General features: G+C 48.2%; 1 protein-coding gene and 1 pseudogene across 1 annotated transcript in view; both read left to right on the top strand.

Moving 5' to 3' along the window:
• The first annotated feature begins 4,377 nt into the window (after window positions 1–4,377).
• LOC129704276 (interferon-induced protein with tetratricopeptide repeats 5-like) lies at window positions 4,378–11,911 on the top strand (annotated as a pseudogene).
• Window positions 11,912–17,580: 5,669 nt separating this feature from the next.
• Window positions 17,581–19,072, top strand: part of LOC129704271 (interferon-induced protein with tetratricopeptide repeats 5-like) — a 7,471-nt gene continuing 5,979 nt past the window's right edge. Inside the window, exon 1 of the mRNA XM_055647277.1 lies at window positions 17,581–17,647. Within this exon, the coding sequence (XP_055503252.1) occupies window positions 17,643–17,647 (5 nt within the window). The 5' untranslated portion in view covers window positions 17,581–17,642. The remainder of the gene's footprint in view (window positions 17,648–19,072) is intronic.

The following is a 19,072-nucleotide window of genomic DNA, read 5'->3' as shown; positions in this document are numbered from 1 at the left end:
GTGTGCCCGTCAGGAGTCTCGCTGCGGCGTTTTGGACCAGTTGCAGGCAGGACAGGGAAGATTGGCTGATGCCAGTGTAAAGGGAGTTGCAGTAATCTAGGCGGGAGGAGATGAATGTGTGGATGATCTTTTCCAGGTCATCAAACTGGAGGAATTGTTTTTATTTTAACTATCGTCCGAAGCTGAAAGAAGCTTTTGCCACGGCATTGATTTGTTTGTCAAATTTCAGTGCTGAGTCAAATATCATGCCAAGGTTCTTTACGTGAGGTTGAGTAGTGGGGTAAGGCTTCCAAGGCTGCCTGCTATCATTTTGATTGAGTCCAAGTGGAGCCGGAGGTAAATAAAGGCCAGAATAAAACGGTTTCGGCAACAGATGAACAAGGACGGGTAGGTACTTGGCCGTCCGAGGGGGGTGGGGGGGGGGGGGGGGGCTGTGTTGGGTGCCGGCTGCCCCAGGCCAGCGCACCCCCCATTTTTTTCCCCTATGAATAAAGTCACCAAAAAAAAATTCGGAAAAAATCGGGAAAAAATAATCAGCGTTTCCACTTTGGAAACGGCCAGTTCTCTGTTCTCCCTTCCGCCACTCCCGCTAGTGAATACAAAGTGACAAGTAAATGGATGAAGGGGTGCCAGTGGATGTAGTGTATCTAGACTTTCAGAAAGCCTTCGATAAGGTCCCACACGGGAGACTGGTGACTAAAATTAGAGCACATTGTATTGGGGGTAGGGTGTTGACATGGATAGAAAATTGGTTGGCAGACAGGAAGCAAAGAGTAGGAGTGAACGGGATATTTTCATAATGGCAGGCAGTGGCGAGTGGAGTACCGCAAAGCTCGGTGTTGGGGCCGCAACTGTTTACCATCTATATTAATGATTTGGAAGAGGGAATTAGGAGTAACACTAGCAAGTTTGCGGATGACACAAAGCTGGGTGGCAGTGTGAACTGTGAAGAGGATGCTAGGAGGTTGCAGGGTGGCCTGGACAGGTCGAGTGAGTGGGCAGATGCATGGCAGATGCAGTATAATATAGATAAATGTGTGGTTATCCACTTTGGCGGCATAAACAAGGGGGCAGATTAATATCTCAATGGGGTTAGGTTAGGTAAGGGGGAGGTGCAGCGATACCTGGGCGTCCTTGTACACCGGTCACAGAAAATTGGCTTACAGGTACAGTAGGCGGTGAAGAAAGCTAATGGAATGTTGGCCTTCATAACAAGAGGAGGGAGGGGGCACTGCTCTGGCAGCGGCCATGTCAGGTTTTTCCAGGTCACCTCCCCCGTGGCCTAACATCAAGGATCGGCGCGACCTTTCCCGGAGACGCGCCCGGGGCTTCAGCGGCAGGCGCAGCGTGGACTCTCGGCGTGGAGCGGGTGAGCCCTCGTTGGGGCTTGCTGGAGGGGAGCGCTCCGTGTCGCTGGCCCGGGGGAAGCCGGCAGCCTGAAGTTGCGGTCTGCAGCAAAGATTATAGAGGAGCTCCTCTAGGATCTTTGGTCTGCAGAGTTCCAGCTGGTGCGGCATCTACAGCCCGGGATCCCTCGTGGGGGACCCGGGGGAAGAAGAAGCCATCACTGCCGGCCCGCAGCCAACTTCATGGACATACCAACACCCCTGGAGGGGAGCTTCGACCGCCGGCCCTGCAGTCTACGGTGCTTCTGGCTGCGGCGGAGACTTTAAATTTCGACCGCCGGCCTGCGGCCTACAACAACTTAAAGCCGCGGTCTCCGGTGAGGAAGAGCCGATCCTGGACTGACTCTGGACTCTGGTCCGGTCCACGGGGGGGAAATGGAGGAGGAATGGCCAAATTTTTGTGCCTTCCACCACAGTGATGAATGCTGTGGTGGATGTTTGTGTTACATTTTTTTTTTATTGTGGTTGTGTGTTCTTTATTATTGTATCGTTGCTGACAACCCAAAATTCCACCAGCCTGGCTGTGTGGTCATTAAAATACAATGCAATACAATACAATACAATTTCAGTAAAGGAGTAAGGAGGTTCTTCTGCAGTTGTATAGGGCTCTGGTGAGACCACATCTGGGGTATTATGTACAGTTTTGGTCTCCTAATTTGAGGAAGGACATCCTTGTGATTGAGGCAGTGCAGCGTAGGTTCACGAGATTGATCCCTGGGATAGCGGGACTGTCATATGAGGAAAGATTGAAAAGACTAAGCTTGTATTCACTGGAGTTTAGAAGGATGAGGGGGCTTCTTATAGAAACTTATAAAATGATAAAAGGACTGGCAAGCTAGATGCAGGAAAAATGTTCCCAATGTTGGGTGAGTCCAGAACCAGGGGCCACATTCTTAGAATAAAGGGGAAGTCATTTAAGACTTAGGTGAGAAAAAACATTTTCACCCATAGAGTTGTGAATTTATGGAATTCCCACCCACAGAAGGTAGTTGAGGCCAAATCACTGGATGGATTTAAGAGAGAGTTAGATAGAGCTCTAGGAGCTAGTGGAGTCAAGGGATATGGGGAGAAGGCAGGCACGGGTTATTGATAGGGGACGATCGGCCATGATCACAATGAATGGCGGTGGGGGCTCGAAGGGCCGAATGGCCTCCTCCTGCACCTATTTTCTATGTTTCTATTTGATCCTAACTACGGGTGCTGTCTGTACAGAATTTGTACATTCTCCCTATGAGTGTAGGTTTGTAGGTTAATTGAAATCTGTAAATTGTCCCTGGCATGTAGGATAGAACTGGTGTCTGGTAGATAGCTGGTCAGTGTGGACTTGGTGGGCCAAAGGGTCTGTTTCCATATATATGTTTTACGTATTTATCTTAATTTAATTGAACCATATACTTGGTTGATTATGTGGCATTATGTTTGTCTTGTTTCTATAGTCAAAGTAGCCCCCCCCCCCCCCCCCCCCCCCCCCCCTACCCCCCCCCCCCCCCCCCCCCCCCCCCCCCCCCCCCCCCCCCCCCCCCCCCCCCCCCCCCCCCCCCCCCCCCCCCCCCTCCCCCTCGGTCACTGCACTCCCTCGCAATTTCTCACTCTCAATTCTCACCCAATGTTGGCAGCCCAGCATTATTATTATCATCATTATTAATATTATTAATCCTAATATTAATTCTTGTGATGTGGTTATAATTTGTACGTGTAGGAATGAAAAATTGAAGTGAATGTTTGCCCGCACTTGTCTGTAAATCCAACATCACTGGTTTGGGATTTGAACCAAAGTTTGTCAGTTTCACAACTAGGCTGCACAGGTGATAGGTAAGACTTGATTGTTCCAATTTCCAGTTTCAGTTTCATGTCCACTTTCAGGGCGTGAACTATTTGGACTCAGCCCACCCAGTGGAGTATAAAAACACCGCACACTGTCTCTGATCCAGCCAGTTCTCGGGAGGAAGACAGATTGCTGAACAGCAGCATGAGGTAAGGGACATCTTCACTTTGCACAGTGATATCGGAGATCAGGACCTTCTCAGGCACTGTTGCTGACATTAGGTGGATGAGTAGAGAAGCTTAGTTTTTAATCTTTAGAGATACAGCGCGTAAACAGCACCTCCGGCTCACCTAGTCCGCCCCGACCAGCGATCCCTGCACATTAACTAGCAGTGTTACAAAATTTTGAGATTTAAAAAATCAAGTCTGCAATTTATCCCATCCGATAAAGCATAAAAAGAAGTTTAATTTGACACCTAATTCACTTTCATATCTTCTATTAAAAAAGTTATTGCCATTTTCATACACGGAAATTAGCATCTTGTTCCCTATTGCTTTTCCATTGACAACCCAAAAGCTGTGATCGAGGACAGTCGAAAGCCCACACCTTCCTTAAAAATTAAGAGAACTGAATGAAATTTTCAGTTAATATAGATTGAAGCATTCTGAAACAAATATAAAACATCTTACTTGGATGACCTGAAATTAAAGCATCTAATTAGCTAATTACCTAATTGAAGCTAATTACAAAATTGACCGTTGTGACGGAAATAGTAATAAACACCCAGACTGCCTTGAAAATTCAAAAATATGATATTCTCAAGATCAGAACTTTAATATTATTGTATTATATGCTGTAGGTCCGTAACCGATACGTAGGTAAATTACAATTTCTAGCAATAGACCAAGTCTTTATGGCGAAGATCAGTTGCTAGCTGGTACATTGGCATATCATAATCAGTAGCATCATCATACTCCTCAGATTGTAACCAATAAGCAACTCTGTACATCTTATTTTTCCTCAACTTTTCATTTTGGCATTGTAAACTCCAAGTTTTTGCTGTTCAAACCACGCATGACATGCCTTTCTGCCCACTACTTTCCCATTAAGAATGGTCTGCAGATTCCATTTCTTAAGAAAAGGATATAATTTTTAAAATAGCCTAAGTATCCAAATAACAAACTAATCTCATTCACACGAGAATTCACAATATAACATGATTGTTAAATCTCACTGTCATGAATTCATACGCCAGATGGAAGGAATTTGATGTTTAATTCCCATAAATTAATCAAGAAACATCCACTCAATATAATCAACATTTTAATTTTTTTGCACAATCCATGGGACTAAAACTGATATTTAGTATAAAAATATTGAACATGGGAGGACTATAACACAAAATATAGACGATTTAGATGCTCTTATGAGATGATTGTCTAAGAAAAAGAGCATTTAAATCAACTTGCGAGTGGGTTTTTTCTGGAACGCGATCGATTGGAAAGTTGGGGAGCGGTGAATTTGAACTCCATATCAGCAGGAAAAACACTGCCGGTTCGTATGCCAAAGTCGCGCACACGGCCAGTAGCAGAACTGCAGCGCCGCTGAAGGTAAGTTTTGTAACATCGCTACAATGACACTAACCTGGCCACACTGGGGACAATTTTACATTGATACCAAGACAATTAACCTACAAACCTGTACGTCTTTGGAGTGTGGGAGGGGAAAGCGGAGCACCCAGGGAAAAAAACATGTTGTCACGGGGCGAACGTACAGGGAGTTTGTACGTGCAATCTCCAAGGGGATGATCTAAGTGTCAAACAGAAACTGACAATGTGGGGTGGGGTGGTGATCACGGGTGCATTTGCGTCAATCTCTGGTCAAAGTACATCGGGAGCTCTGATGTGAGTTCTGGTCACCGTGCCAAAGATAGGACTTGAGTCAGTGGGTGCAGTCACAGGAAGCAGTAAAGTGTGATGAAAGATTACAGAAACTGGACTGATATTGGGTTGGGTGCAGGAGTTGAAGGAAGACCCTCCTCACCTCCCCACTGACTGTCCTGTCTGAAGAAGGGTCTCGACCCGAAACCTATAAAATAGGTGCAGGAGTAGGCCATTCGGCCCTTCGAGACAGCACCGCCATTCAATATGATCATTCCGTTAGCCTTAAGAGCTAAATCTAACTCTCTCTTGAAAACATCCAGAGAATTGGCCTCCCCTGTCTGCTGTCAGATTCACAACTCTCTGGGTGAATAGGTTTTTCCTCATCTTAGTCCTAAATGACCTACCCCTCATTCTTAAACTGTGACCCCTGGTTCTGGACTCCCCCAACATCGGGAACATTTTTGTATCGTATTGTATTGTATTCAATTTATTGTCATTATCTCAATTAGAGACAACAAAATGAATTATCCTTAGTCAAGTATCATAAAAATAAATAAATAATAAATAATAAAACATATTAAAATAAAATAGAATTGAAAAAAAAAGCACAAACACAGAAGTCCACGCCACAACATAACACAATGGCACCAAGTGTGGAAGGTACCATTGTCCAGCCAGCCTCCCCTCCGATCTTCCCAGATGTTCACCCGTGGTCGGGGCCTCCCGAGCACCCGCAGTCGCCGCTTCTCCCCATGACACGCGTGGGTTTTCTACAAGATCTTCGGTTTCCTCCCACACTCCAAAGACGTACAGGTATGTAGGTTAATTGGCTTCGTACATATGTAAATTGACCCTAGGATAGGATGTGTAGGATAGTGTTAGTATGCGGAGATCGCACCGGGGTCTGTGCAGACTCGGTGGGCCGAAGGGCCTGTTTCCACGTTGTATCTCTAAACTAAACTAAACAAAACTATCAGCCTACAATTACAAGCCTGCAAGTCTTTGGAGTGTGGGAGGAAACGGGAGATCCCACAGTAAACCTACGCAGGTCACGGGGAGAACGTACAAACTCCGTACAGACAGGCATTGTTATCATTGCAGTGTTGTCATTCTTATCCACAATGCATCTAACCCCTCCTTCACTCCTTCATGGCAATCAGTGCTCACGGAAGGCCTCACGAGTCCCGGACGTAGGCCCGGAAGTGGGGCAGGCGGTCGACTCAGGCAGAACCCTCGACTGTCCGTTGCTGGGACATGTGAGCGGCCATCTTGGCCGGATCCATGGGCAAACCGACATGGAGGTCCCCCTTCCTCCCACCACTGAATAGCCGACCGAACCTCCTCCTCCGTACCGGGAAACCTAAGATCAGGAGGGTGGACCTGAAATGCAGCTAAAACATGAGCTTTTTTTGCTTTGTGCTATTCATTCAGATTCAGATTCAATTTTAATTGTCATTGTCAGTGTACAGTACAGAGACAACGAAATGCATTCAGCAGAATGACTATACATGATTACAATGAAACTGTCCACTGTGCACAGATCCAGGATAAAGGGAGTAACGTTTAGTCCAAGGTAAAATCCGATAAATAGATAGACCGATGAGGTAGCTGGAAGGTCAGGACCTCTCTCTCGTTGGTGATAGGAAGGTTCAGTTGCCTGATAACAGCTTGGAAGGAACTGTCCCTGAATCTGGAGGTGTGCGTTTTCACACTTCTGTGCCTCTTGCCCGTTGGGTGAGGGTAGGAAAGGGAGTGACCAGGGTGCGACTCATCCTTGATTATGCCTGACCCACTGAGCTACTCCAGCTTTTTGTGTGTTGTCCCATTGATCACCTTGTGCTCTCTTGCAGCGACACACTGAGGGAGTCCTTGTTGGTGAAGCTCGACCTGCTTCAGTGCCACTTCACGTGGGGCCCACTGATGTACGACAGTGACCTGGACGATGTGAAGCAGAGGTTGCAGGATTCGATTATCATCGGCGGGAATCACCAAGGCGTGCCGCACAACCAGCTGGCTTACATCAACTACCTGCAGGGCAACTACGAAGAAGCTCTCCGTGACTTAGAGGAGGCGGAGAGACGTCTGCGAGGGAGATCCACGGGGATGGATTTGAGAGGAGGAGCATCGTCACCCATGGCAACCGGGCCTGGTTGCATTACCACATGGGGCAACTCAGCGAGGCCCAGTCCTACCTCGACAAGCTGGAGGTGATGTGTGGCCCCCTCACACAGGACCCGCACGTCACGGCAATGGTGCCCGAGGTGTTGGGGGAGAAGGGGTGGTCTTTGCTGAGCTCCCGCTCTCAGTGCTGCGAGGAGGCGAAAGAATGTTTCGCCAAGACTCTGGAGGAAGATCCCGACAACACGGAGTGGAACATGGGCTACGCCACCGCTCTGTACCGTCTGGAATCAGTTTCCGGAATCCCGGAAAACCCCGAAGTGAGTCAGTCGGTGAGACAGCTGAGACGGGTGCTGGAGCTCGATCCGGGTGCATCTGTGGCCAGGGTGATGCTGGCCCTCAGGCTCCAAGAGTTCCAGCAAAAGGCAGAAGCGAATGAATTGGTCGATGAAGCGTTGCGGACAAGCCCAGATTCTCCATATGTGCTCCGCTATGTAGCAAAGTTTTACAGAATACAGCGCAATGTTGATAAAGCGATAGAGATGTTGAAGAAAGCCTTAGAATTCACTCCGCGCTGTTCCTTCTTGCACCATCAAATAGGTATCTGTTACAGGGAAAAACTATGGGCTCTGCGTAAAAATCAAGGCAGTGGAGACCCAGGTGTGGAGGCTGAGTTGATCGGCCATTGCAAGCACCATTTTGGAACGGCATTTGAACTGAAGCCATCGTATGTATTTGCAAAGCTGGATTTTGCCGGGATCTGCTTAATGAATGGTGAATCAGACAGGGCGGTGAATATATACAAACACCTCCAGAGTTTAGAGGATGTTACTCCAGATAAAAAGCAGGCAATAGAGTTACAGCTTGGAGTATATGAACTGTATCACACCAAATCTGAATCAAACGCCATCCAGCATTTTATGGAAGGCCTTAAAATCCAGCACGGCACAAAATATTGGAAAATTTGTTACACTAAGTTGGAGAAGATTGCAAGAAGGCAAATTAACGGGAACCCGGAAAACAGCAGAGCCTGGGGTATCCTGGGGTTTCTTCACCGAGAAGCCGGAAAAAATTCTGAAGCTGTTGAATGCTATGAAAAGGCCTTGCGGTGGGATCGTGGCAACGAAGAATATCTCAGCGCTCTTCGTGAATTGCGGCCTTCTACTTAGGCTGGAGATACCAGGACCAGGGGGTAAGGGCGAGAAAGGTCCTTCCTCAACCATTCCTCACTAGAACATAGAACGTAACACAGTACAGCGCAGGAACAGGCCCTTCGGCCCATGGTGTCTGTGCAGAACACGATGCCAAGACCAAATCCTATCTGCCTCCATTCCCTGTATATCCATCAGCCAATCCAAAAGTCTGTCAAATGCCACAATCGTGCCTCAACCACCACTCACGGCAGCAAGTTCCGGGCGCACGCAGCCCTCTGTGTAAAAAAAACATGCCCCGCACATCTCCTGTAGCTAATACCCTCTAGTCCAGGCACCTCCTCTGCACCCTTTCCAAAGCCTCCACATCCTTACAGCAATGGGGCGCCCTGAACTACATGTGATACTGCAAATTAACTCCAAATAACCAAAGTCCGATAAAGCTGCATCATGACTCACTGACTGACACAAAAGTTAGTGGTTTTGCAGATAGTGAAGTGTGAGGTGTTGCGTTTTGGGACGTCGAACAAGTGCAGGACCTACACATGTAAATGTTAGGCCTCTGGGTAGTGTTGTAGAGCAGAGGGATCTCAGAGTACAGGTGCATGGTTCCTTGAGGGTCGAGTCGCAGGTAGATTAGGTGGTCAAAAACGCATTTGGCACTTTGGCCTTCATAGAAACATAGGAAATAAGTGCAGGAGTAGGCCATTCTGCCCTTCGAGCCTGCACCGCCATTCAATACGATCATGGCTGATCATCCAACTCAGTATCCAACTCTCCATACCCCCTGATCCCTTTAGCCACAAGGGCCACATCTAACTCCCTCTTAAATATAGCCAATGAACTGGCCTCAACTACCTTCTGTGGCAGAGAGTTGCAGAGATTCACCACTCTCTGTGTGAAAAATGTTTTTCTCATCAGTCAGAGTATAGAAGTTGGCAGGTCATGTTGCAGTTGTATAAGACGTTGGTGAGACCGCATTTAGAATATTGTGTTCAGGTCTGGGCACCAAGTTACAGGAGAGATATTGTCAAGCTTGAAAGGGTTCAGAAAAGATTCACGAGGATGTTGCCAGGACTAGAGGGTGTGAGCTATAGGGAGAGGTTGAGTAGGCTGGGTCTCTACTCCATGGACGCAGGAGGATGAGGAGAAATCTTATCGGGGTATACAAAATCATGAGAGGAATAGATCGGGTAGATGCACAGAGTCGTTTGCCCAGAGTAGGGGAATCGAGGAGCAGGGGACATAGGTTCAAGGTGAAGGGGAAAAGAGTTAATAGGAATCTGAGGGGTAACTTTTTCACACAAAGGGTGGTGGGTGTATGGAACATGCTGCCAGAGGAATTAGTTGAGGCTGGGATTATCCCATCGTTTACGAAACAGTTAGACAGGTACATGGATAGGACAGGTTTGGAGGGATATGGACCAAGCAGAGGCAAGTGGGACTAGTGTAGCTGGGACATTGTTGAGTGGTGTTGGTGACTTGGGCCAAAGGGCCCCAAACTGTATCACTCCATGACTATGAATCTATGACTTATATTCAATGCTTGGACCTATGAAGGCAAGCATAGTATACGTTGACAGACACAAATAGCTGAAGTAACTCAGCGGGTCAGGCAGCATCTCTGGAGAAAATGAATAGGTGACATTTCGGGTAAAGACCCTTCTTCAGAACTGAAACGTCACCTATTCCTTCTCTCCAGAGATGCTGCCTGACCCGCTGAGTCACCCCTGACTTTTGTATCTATCCTCGGTGTAAACCAGCATCTGCACTTTCCTTCCTCATCTTACCGTACGTCGTCTTCTTCACCACTCAATCTACTTGTGCGGCCACTTTCAGGGCGTTGTGGAGTTGGATGCCATGATTATTACAGAGTCTGACCAAGCTTGTGTGCGGTGCCTTAATGGAGACACTTGAATTGACATTTTGTTGATGATCTTCTGCAGGTTTGGTGCCCGTTTCTCTGACTGATCTACAGTGATCCCATCTCTCAACAAACCTTCACATTCAACCAGAGGTGGATCAGAGCTGCGTTGTGGAGGATGTGACGCCATTTCACGTGCGTCCGATGCGATGGTCAGAATAGAGGCACCAGCAGTGATTTCCCAGCCCGTTACTCAATGGTCACAAATTCACCTGGACGTTAATTGTTTGTCCACTAAATTCTGGAGTTAAAAGTTTAGGATTAAGTTTATTGTTGCCACGTGTACTAAGATACACTGAAATGTTTTGTTTTGCTTCCTATCCAAATGGATCAGAGAATACTGTACATAAGTACAGACGTTAAACTCAAGTACAATAGATAGAGCAAAGGGGAGATTAGTTCAGTTTAGTTCATGGTCACGTGTACTGTTAAAGGTTTAGGATTAAGGTTTATGTTCATTATTGTCACGTATACCGGGGGACAATGCAGAGCTTTGTGTTGCATGCTATCGAAATATACTTGAGGCTTAAGGTGAGGTGGGGGGGGGGAGTTAATGAGAACCTGAGGGGTGCAAAACTATAAAAGAGGGAGTTAGAACTGATTTTTGTGTGAGAAGCACCATCGATGATGTGCAATCTGATTTAGTTTCTAGGATATAATGCCGACAATTACGAGTTTCAACTTTTTTGTTTAAAGCGTTATGAACATTGGGGCACGTTTCATGATCAATATTGTTTAACATTCTGTAATATCAGAGTTTGTGCATTAAAGTAATTAATAAATCACTCATAAAATGCGACAATTCTAGTGCATCATTACGCGTCAACGGTGCAGTCTAAGTGGTTTTCTTGGTCCACACTAAGGTGAACAGGATCAGCTCCAGGGGATTCAAGGGGCTACACGGTTGGGTAGCAGTAATGTTGCTGCCTTACAGCGTCAGAGACCCGGGTTCGATCCTGACTACGTGTGCTGACTGTACGGAGTTTGTACGTTCTCTCAGTGACCGTGTGGGTTTTCTCTGGGTGCTCCGGTTTCCTCCCACACTCCAAAGTCATACAAGGTTGTAGGTTTTGGTATGACGTAAAACTGTCCGCAGTGTGTAGGATAGTGTTAGTGCGCTAGGACTCGGTCGGTTGAAGGGCCTGTTTCCGCGTCGTATCTCTAAAGTCTAAAACTTGCACTTCAGCCTTGAGCCGATATTAATAAAGTTTACGCTTGTTCAATGGTTCTTTATTGTCACGTGTACCGAGGTACAATGAAAACATTTTTTTTGCATACAGCCCAGCAAGGTATTATTATATATATAAGGCCAATCCTGGATTAAGTACAAAGTGTACAGAAATAGTCCACTGAGACCATTTACAAGAGTCGCCAGGGTTTTGGCGCCATTTTTCAAAGTCCCAGTTGCTTTAAGAGCAGCAGGTCATAAAGGCCCGTTGATAGGTATGTGCAGAAAGGAACTGCAGATGCTGGTTGACACCAAAGGTAGGCACAGAGTACTGGAGTAACTTAGCGGGTCAGGCAGCACATCTGGAGAAAAAGGATGGCTGACGTTATAGGTCAGAATCCTGCTTCAGACTGAAAGTATAGTGGAGGGAACCAAAGGTAAATAAAGGCCAGAATCAAACGGGTTCGGCAACAGATGAACAAGGACGGGTAGGTACACGACCGTCCAAAGGGGGGGGGGGGGGGGGGGGGGGGGGGGGGTGGGGGGTGCAACCGCACCCCCCTTTTTTTTTCCCTATGGAAAAAGTCACCCAAAAAAAAAGAAAAGAAACGGAAAAAAAAAATTTGGAATAAAATGATCAGCGTCTCCACTTTGGAAACGGCCAGTTCTCTGTTCTCCCGTCCCCGGCGGGAGTGGCCGAATCTGAACCCAACGGCTGTAACCCCAACACCAGGCATCGCTGCAGCGGAGCTCGCCTCCCCCCGCCGCCGGGGCCCAAGCATCTTCCCCCCCACACCACCCCCGATGACCCCCGCTGGGCCCACGCCACCCCCGCTGGGCCCACGCCACCCCCGCTGGGCCCACGCCACCCCCGCTGGGCCCACGCCACCCCCGCTGGGTCCACGCCACCCCCCTGCTGGGCCCACGCCACCCCCGCTGGGCCCACGCCCTTGCCCCCGCTGGGCCCACGCCAACCTCCGCTGGGCCCACGCCACCCCCGCTGGGCCCACGCCACCCCCGCTGGGCCCACGCCACCCCCGCTGGGCCCACGCCACCCCCGCTGGGCCCACGCCACCCCCGCTGGGCCCACGCCACCCCCGCTGGGCCCACGCCACCCCCGCTGGGCTCACGCCACCCCCGCTGGGCCCACGCCACCCCCGCTGGGTCTTTGTCTCCCCCGCCCACGCCACCCCTGCTGGGTCCACGCCACACCCGCTGACCCCCGCTGGATCTACGCCACCCTTGTTGACCCCCGCTGCGCCCACGCCACCCCCGTTGGGTCCACGCCACCTCCGCTGAACCCCGCTGGGTCTATGCCACCCCCGCTGGGCCCACGCCACCCCTGCTGGGCCCACACCACCCTTGCTGGGCCCACGCCACCCCTGCTGTTTTAGGTAGGTTTTAGAGCTATTATATTTTCTCCTCCATATGAATAATATTAAACAATTGGAACTGCTTTCTTTTCCTTGATAACAATACTGAAAAATATGAATTCCATAGTTTGTGACATAAATACACATTTGAATGGGATCATTATATACAGATGTAACATTTCCATTTTGAGATCGGGGGCGGTGGGGGCTGGGGGCTAATATGCATCAAGCCAATAGCCTAATCATTAAAGAGTTAAAATATAGCCTAATCGATAAAGGGCTGAGAAGAGGAATCAGAGCTGCCAAGGAAAGGTACTCTGAGAAGTTGAGGAGCAAGTTCTCAGCTAATGACTCTTCTTCAGTTTGGAAGGGCATGCAAGAAATCACCAGCTATAAGAGGAAAGCCCCGCCCCCGCTCTTTGGACAATTGTCAGCTGACGAACGACCTGAATGAGTTTTACTGCAGGCTTGAAAATCAGAAACGTAACCCTGGTACCCCTTCCCCAACAAACACAGCCAGACCCCAGTCTGCAAAGAATGGACCCTGCACCCTCTCCTTCCCATTCACCACTTCACACCTACTTAAGGCAAGACATCAGTATGAAAAGAGTGGACCCTTTCCCACCCCAACCGACACTTCACACCCACTCACAGCCTAACTTCAGTCTGCAAAGACTGGCCCTTTCTACACCCACCCCCACTCCAATCACCACTTCACACCCAATGACTGCACCTCCACAGACACCTCCGTCAAGCTTCTCAAGTTTGCGGATGACACAACCCTGATTGGACTGATCCAGGATGGGGATCTCTGTACTCTTTTCAGTTTGACATCTTTCCTATAACATGGTGCCCAGAACTGAACACAATATTCTAAATGCGGTCTTATACAACTGTAACATGACCTCCCAACTTCTATACTCAATACTCTGACTGATGAGGGCCAAAGTGCCAAAATACTTTTTGACCACCTGATATACCTGCGACACGACCTTCAAGGAACCATGCAACCATCAACCATTCCTCTGCCCACCTGGCTAATTGATCCAGCTCCTTCTGCAATCTTTCACAACCATCTTCACTCTCTGCAAAACCACTCACTTCTGTATCATCAGCAAACTTGCTAATCTTGCCCTGTTCTGTGACGTTTCACAGAGTGCTGGAGTAACTCAGCGGGTCAGGCTGAGTATAGAAGTTAGGAGGTCATGTTGCAGTTGCATAAGAAGTTGGTGAGGCCGGATTCAGAGTATTGTGTTCAGTTCTGGGCACCATGTTATAGGAAATATGTCATCAAACTGGAAAGGGTACAGTGAAGATTTATGAGGATGTTGCCAGGACTAGAGGGCCAGAGCTATAGGGAGAGGTTGAGTAGGCTGGGACTCTATTTCATGGAGCACAGGAGGATGAGGGATGATCTAATAGAGGTGTATAAAATCATGATTTGAATAGATATGGTTGAGTCTTTTGCCCAGAGTAAGTGAATCGAGGAGCAGAGGACATAAGTTTAAGGTGAAGGGCAAAAGATTTAATAGGAATCTGTGGGGTATGTTTTTCACACAAAGGGTGGTAGGTGTATGGAACAAGCTGCTAGAGGAGGTAGTTGAGGCAGGGACTATCACAACATTTAAGAAACAGTTAGACAGGTACATGGTAGGACAGGTTCGGAGGGATATGGATCAAACGTGGGCAGGTGGGACATGCTGGGCCGAAGGGCCTGTTTCCACACTGTATCACTCTATGACTATCTTTCCCTCTCAAACCCATTCTACTGCCTTCCCCCCATTACCTCTGACACCGGTATCAATCAAGAATCTATCAATCTCCTCCTGAAAAATGTCCATTGACTTGACCTCCACAGCTGTCTGTGGCAATGAATTCCACAGTTCGCCACCCTCTGACTTAAGAAATTCCTGCTCATCTCCTTCCTAAAGGAATGTCTTTTAATGTTGAGGCTGTGGCCACTGGTCCAAGACTCACCCACTAGTGGAAACATCCTCTCCAAATCCACTCCATCCAGGTTTTTACCAGGCTGGGACAGACGGCAACAGTTTCACACCGTGTCCCAAAGCTTGTGTCCTGTCCTGCATCACCCTAGGCAGCAGAGATGTTATAGGAGAGGGCAAGCACCGTAACAAAGTAGCTCACGATGGTTTGGGTAACATTCAGGAATGTCTATGCATGGCACATCATGAATGTTACTGAAGAACGGTCTTGACCCAAACCATAATCTATACCTTTTCTCGAGAGATGCTGCCTGACCCACTGAGTTACTCCAGCACTCTGTGAAACATCGCCTATTCATATTCTCCGCAGGTGCTGCCTGACCCACTGAGTCACTCCAGCACTTTGTGACTATTTTCCCTTCACCCATCTGCCCAAGCCCACTCTTCCCCCTCCTTTCCTTTCCACCCATAAACCTCTCTCTGCCTTTACATTTCACTCCTCTTTCAAATCTGCTCTACTTATCTACATGCATTTTTCTTCTTCACTTTTTAGTCATAGAATGATGCAGTGTGGAAACAGGCCCTTCAGCCCAACTTGCCCACACCGACCGACATGTCCCATCTAAACTAGTCCCACTCACATGCGTTTGGCCCATATCCATCTAAATCTGTCCTATCCATGTACGTGTCCAAATGTCTCTTAAACATTAGGATAGTCCCAGTCTGAACTACCTTCTCTGGCAGCTCGTTACATACACCCAGCACCCTTTGTGTGAAAAAGCTACCTCAGATCCCTGTTAATTTCTGAAATATTGGTCATAAATTCGGTGCAAAAATGCTCCAAAACAAGGCTCAGAATGGATCAGAGAGCATCTAAAACTCCTGGCATAGAGGGACTTCACGCTTCGCGCTCGTGATGTGCGTTGCGCGCACACTATTTCACATTAAGTTTTTTGCAATCCTGTCATGCCACCCCCCGTGCTTCGTACGGGCCTGAGATACATGGTTGGAGATAAAAGTGGAAGGTGTGACAGGGTTGAAGAGTTGCAATCCTGGATTAAGTGCAAAGTGTATAGAAATAGTCCACCCTGACCGTAAACAAGTGGTTTTGGCGCCGTTTTCAAAGTCCAAGTTGCTTTAGGTGCAGCTGGCCATGAAGGCCCGTTGTCCTGGCGACGTTGCAGGGTGGGCCTGGCCAAGGGAAGGTGTAGGAGTCCTCCACCGCTGCTCCACCGCTCTGTGCCGCTATGGGCCGCCTCCGTTCCGTGACAAGTATATGGATGAAGGGGAGCCAGTGCATGTAGTTTATCTAGACTTTCAGAAAGCCTTCGATAAGGTCCCGCACGGGAGACTGGTGACTAAAATTAGAGCACATGGTATTGGGGGTAGGGTGTTGACATGGATAGAAAATTGGTTGGCAGACAGGAAGCAATGAGTAGGAGTGAACGGGTTCTTTTCAGAATGGCAGGCAGTGGCGAGTGGAGTGCCGCAAGGCTCTGTGTTGGGGCCGCAACTGTTTACCATATATATTAATGATTTGGAAGAGGGAATGAGGAGCAACACTACCAAGTTTGCGGGTGACACAAAGCTGGGTGGCAGTGTGAACTGTGAAAAGGATGCTAGGAGGTTGCAGGGTGACCTGGACAGGTCGAGTGATATGTTAGATGCGTGGCAGATGCAGTATAATATAGATGAATGGGAAGTTATCCACTTTGGCAGCAAAAACAAGGGGGCAGATTATTATCTCAATGGAGTTAGGTTAGGTAAGGGAGAGGTGCAGCGAGACCTGGGCGTCCTTGTACACCGGCCACTGAAAGTTGGCTTACAGGTACAGCAGGCAGTGAAGAAAGCTAATGGAATGTTGGCCTTCATAACAAGAGGATTTCAGTATAGGAGTAAAGAGGTTCTTCTGCAGTTGTATATGACTCTGGTGAGACCACATCTGGAGTATTGTGTACAGTTTTGGTCTCCTAATTTGAGGAAGGACATCCATGTGATTGTGGCAGTGCAGTGTAGGTTATTGATACGGGACGATCGGCCATGATCACAATGAATGCGGTGCTGGCTCGAAGGGCCGAATGGCCTCCTCCTGCACCTATTTTCTATGTTTCTATGTTTCTATTTGATCCTGACTACGGGTGCTGTCTGTACATAATTTGTACATTCTCCCTATGACCACATATTCCGGTTTCTCCCACATCCGAAAGTGTAGGTTTGTAGGTTAATTGAAATCTGTAAATTGTCCCTGGCGTGTAGGATAGAACTGGTGTCTGGTAGATTGCTGGTCAGTGTGGACTTGGTGGGCCAAAGGGCCTGTTTCCATATATATGTTTTACGTATTTATCTTAATTTAATTGAACCATATACTTGGTTGAATTAGTGGCATTATTTTCGTCTTGTTTTCTATAGTCAAAGTGGGACAACACCCCCCCCCCCCCTCCCCCCCCCCCCCCCCCCCCCCCCCCCCCCCCCCCCCCCCCCCCCCCCCCCCCCCCCCACCCCTCGGTCACTGCACTCCCTCGCAATTTCTCACTCTCAACTCTCACCCAATGTTGGCAGCCCAGCATTATTATCATCATCATTATTAATATTATTAATCCTAATATTAACTCTTGAGACGTGGTTATAATTTGTACGTGTAGGGATGAAAAATTGAAGTGAATGTTTGCCCGCACTTGTCTGTAAATCCAACATCACTGGTTTGGGATTTGAACCAAGGTTTTTCAGTTTCACAACTAGGCTGCACAGAGAAAAGGTAAGACTTGATTGTTTCAGTTTCCAGTTTCAGTTTCATTTCCACTTTCAGGGATGAACTATCTGGACTCATCCCACCCAGTGGACTATAAAAACACCGCCCACTGCCTCTGGTCCAGCCAGTTCTTGGAAGGAAGACCGAATCCTGAACAGCAGCATGAGGTAAGGGACATCTTCACTCTGCACATAGATATCGGAGATCAGGACCTTCTCAAGGCACTGACGCCGACACTAGGTGGATGAGTAGAGAAGCTTAGTTTTCAGTCTTTAGAGATACAGCGCGGAAACAGCACCTCCGGCTCACCGAGTCCACCCTGAGCAGCGATCCCCGCACAAAAACACTATCCTGCACACACTGGGGACAATTTACATTGATACCAAGCCAATTAACCTACAAACCTGTACATCTTTGGGGTGTGGGAGGAAACCGAAGATCTCGGAGGGAACCCACGCAGGTCACGGGGAGAACGTACAGACAAGCACCCGTAGTCAGGATCGAACCCGGGTCTCTGGTGCTGAAAGGCAATAGCTCTACCGCTGCGCCACCCCGCCACCCGCTAGGAGTTGAGAGGTCATGTTACACTTATATAAGACATTGGTCGAGCCATATTTAGTGTTCAATTTTGGGCACCGTGTTATAGGAAAGATGTTGCAAAGCTGGAAAGGGTGCAGAGAAAGGTTGCAAGGACACGAGGGTCTGAACTATAGGGTGAGGTTGATCAGGCTGGAACTTTATTCCTTGGAGTACAGGAGAATGTGAGATGATCTTATACAGGTGTTTACAATCATGAGAGGAATCGATCTGGTAAACACAGCAAGGGTAACGGAATCGAGAACCAGAGGACATTTGTTTAAGGTGAGGGGGGAGGGAACAGCTTTGATAGGATCCTGAGGGGGAGCTTTTTTTGCACAAAGTATGGTCGTTAAATGGAATAAGCTGCCAGAGGCAGTTTTGGCAGGTACCATCACAACATTTAAAAATCATTATATAGGTTTAGGGGCAATAGGTGCAGGAGTGACCCATTCGGCCATTTGAGCCAGCACCGCCATTCAATGTGATCATGGCTGATCATCCCCAATCAGTACCCCGTTCCTGCCTTCTCCCCATAATCCCCTGACTCCGCTGTCTTTAAGAGCCCTATCTAGCTCTCTCTTGAAAGTATCCAGAGAACCGGCTTCCACCGCCCTCTGAGGTAGAGAATTCCACAGACTCACAATTCTCTGTGTGAAAAAATGTTCCTCATCGCCATTCTAAATGGCTTACCCCTTATTCTTAAACTGTGGCCCCTGGTTCTGGACTCCCCCAACATCGGTTTAGAGGGATACGGGCCAAACAAGGGCAGGTGGGACTAGTGTAGATGGGGCATGTTGGCCGGCGTGGGCAAGTTGGGCTGTGGGGCCCGTTTCCATGCTGTGTGATTCTATGACGATGATTACTGGATTGGTCATATTTAATGTCTCTGAATCGGTGAGCATGTTTGGGAAGGGTGATCATGTGGGGTCAGGGTTTCTAATCCATTCCATCAGTAATTATTCAGGAAAAGGGACCAAGGTCTGGCAATGGATCTACGAATGGAACATATTTTA

This window comes from Leucoraja erinacea, chromosome 15 (assembly GCF_028641065.1).
Source record: "Leucoraja erinacea ecotype New England chromosome 15, Leri_hhj_1, whole genome shotgun sequence".
NCBI lineage: Eukaryota > Metazoa > Chordata > Chondrichthyes > Rajiformes > Rajidae > Leucoraja > Leucoraja erinaceus.
This window is presented reverse-complemented; position numbering and strand designations above follow the sequence as displayed.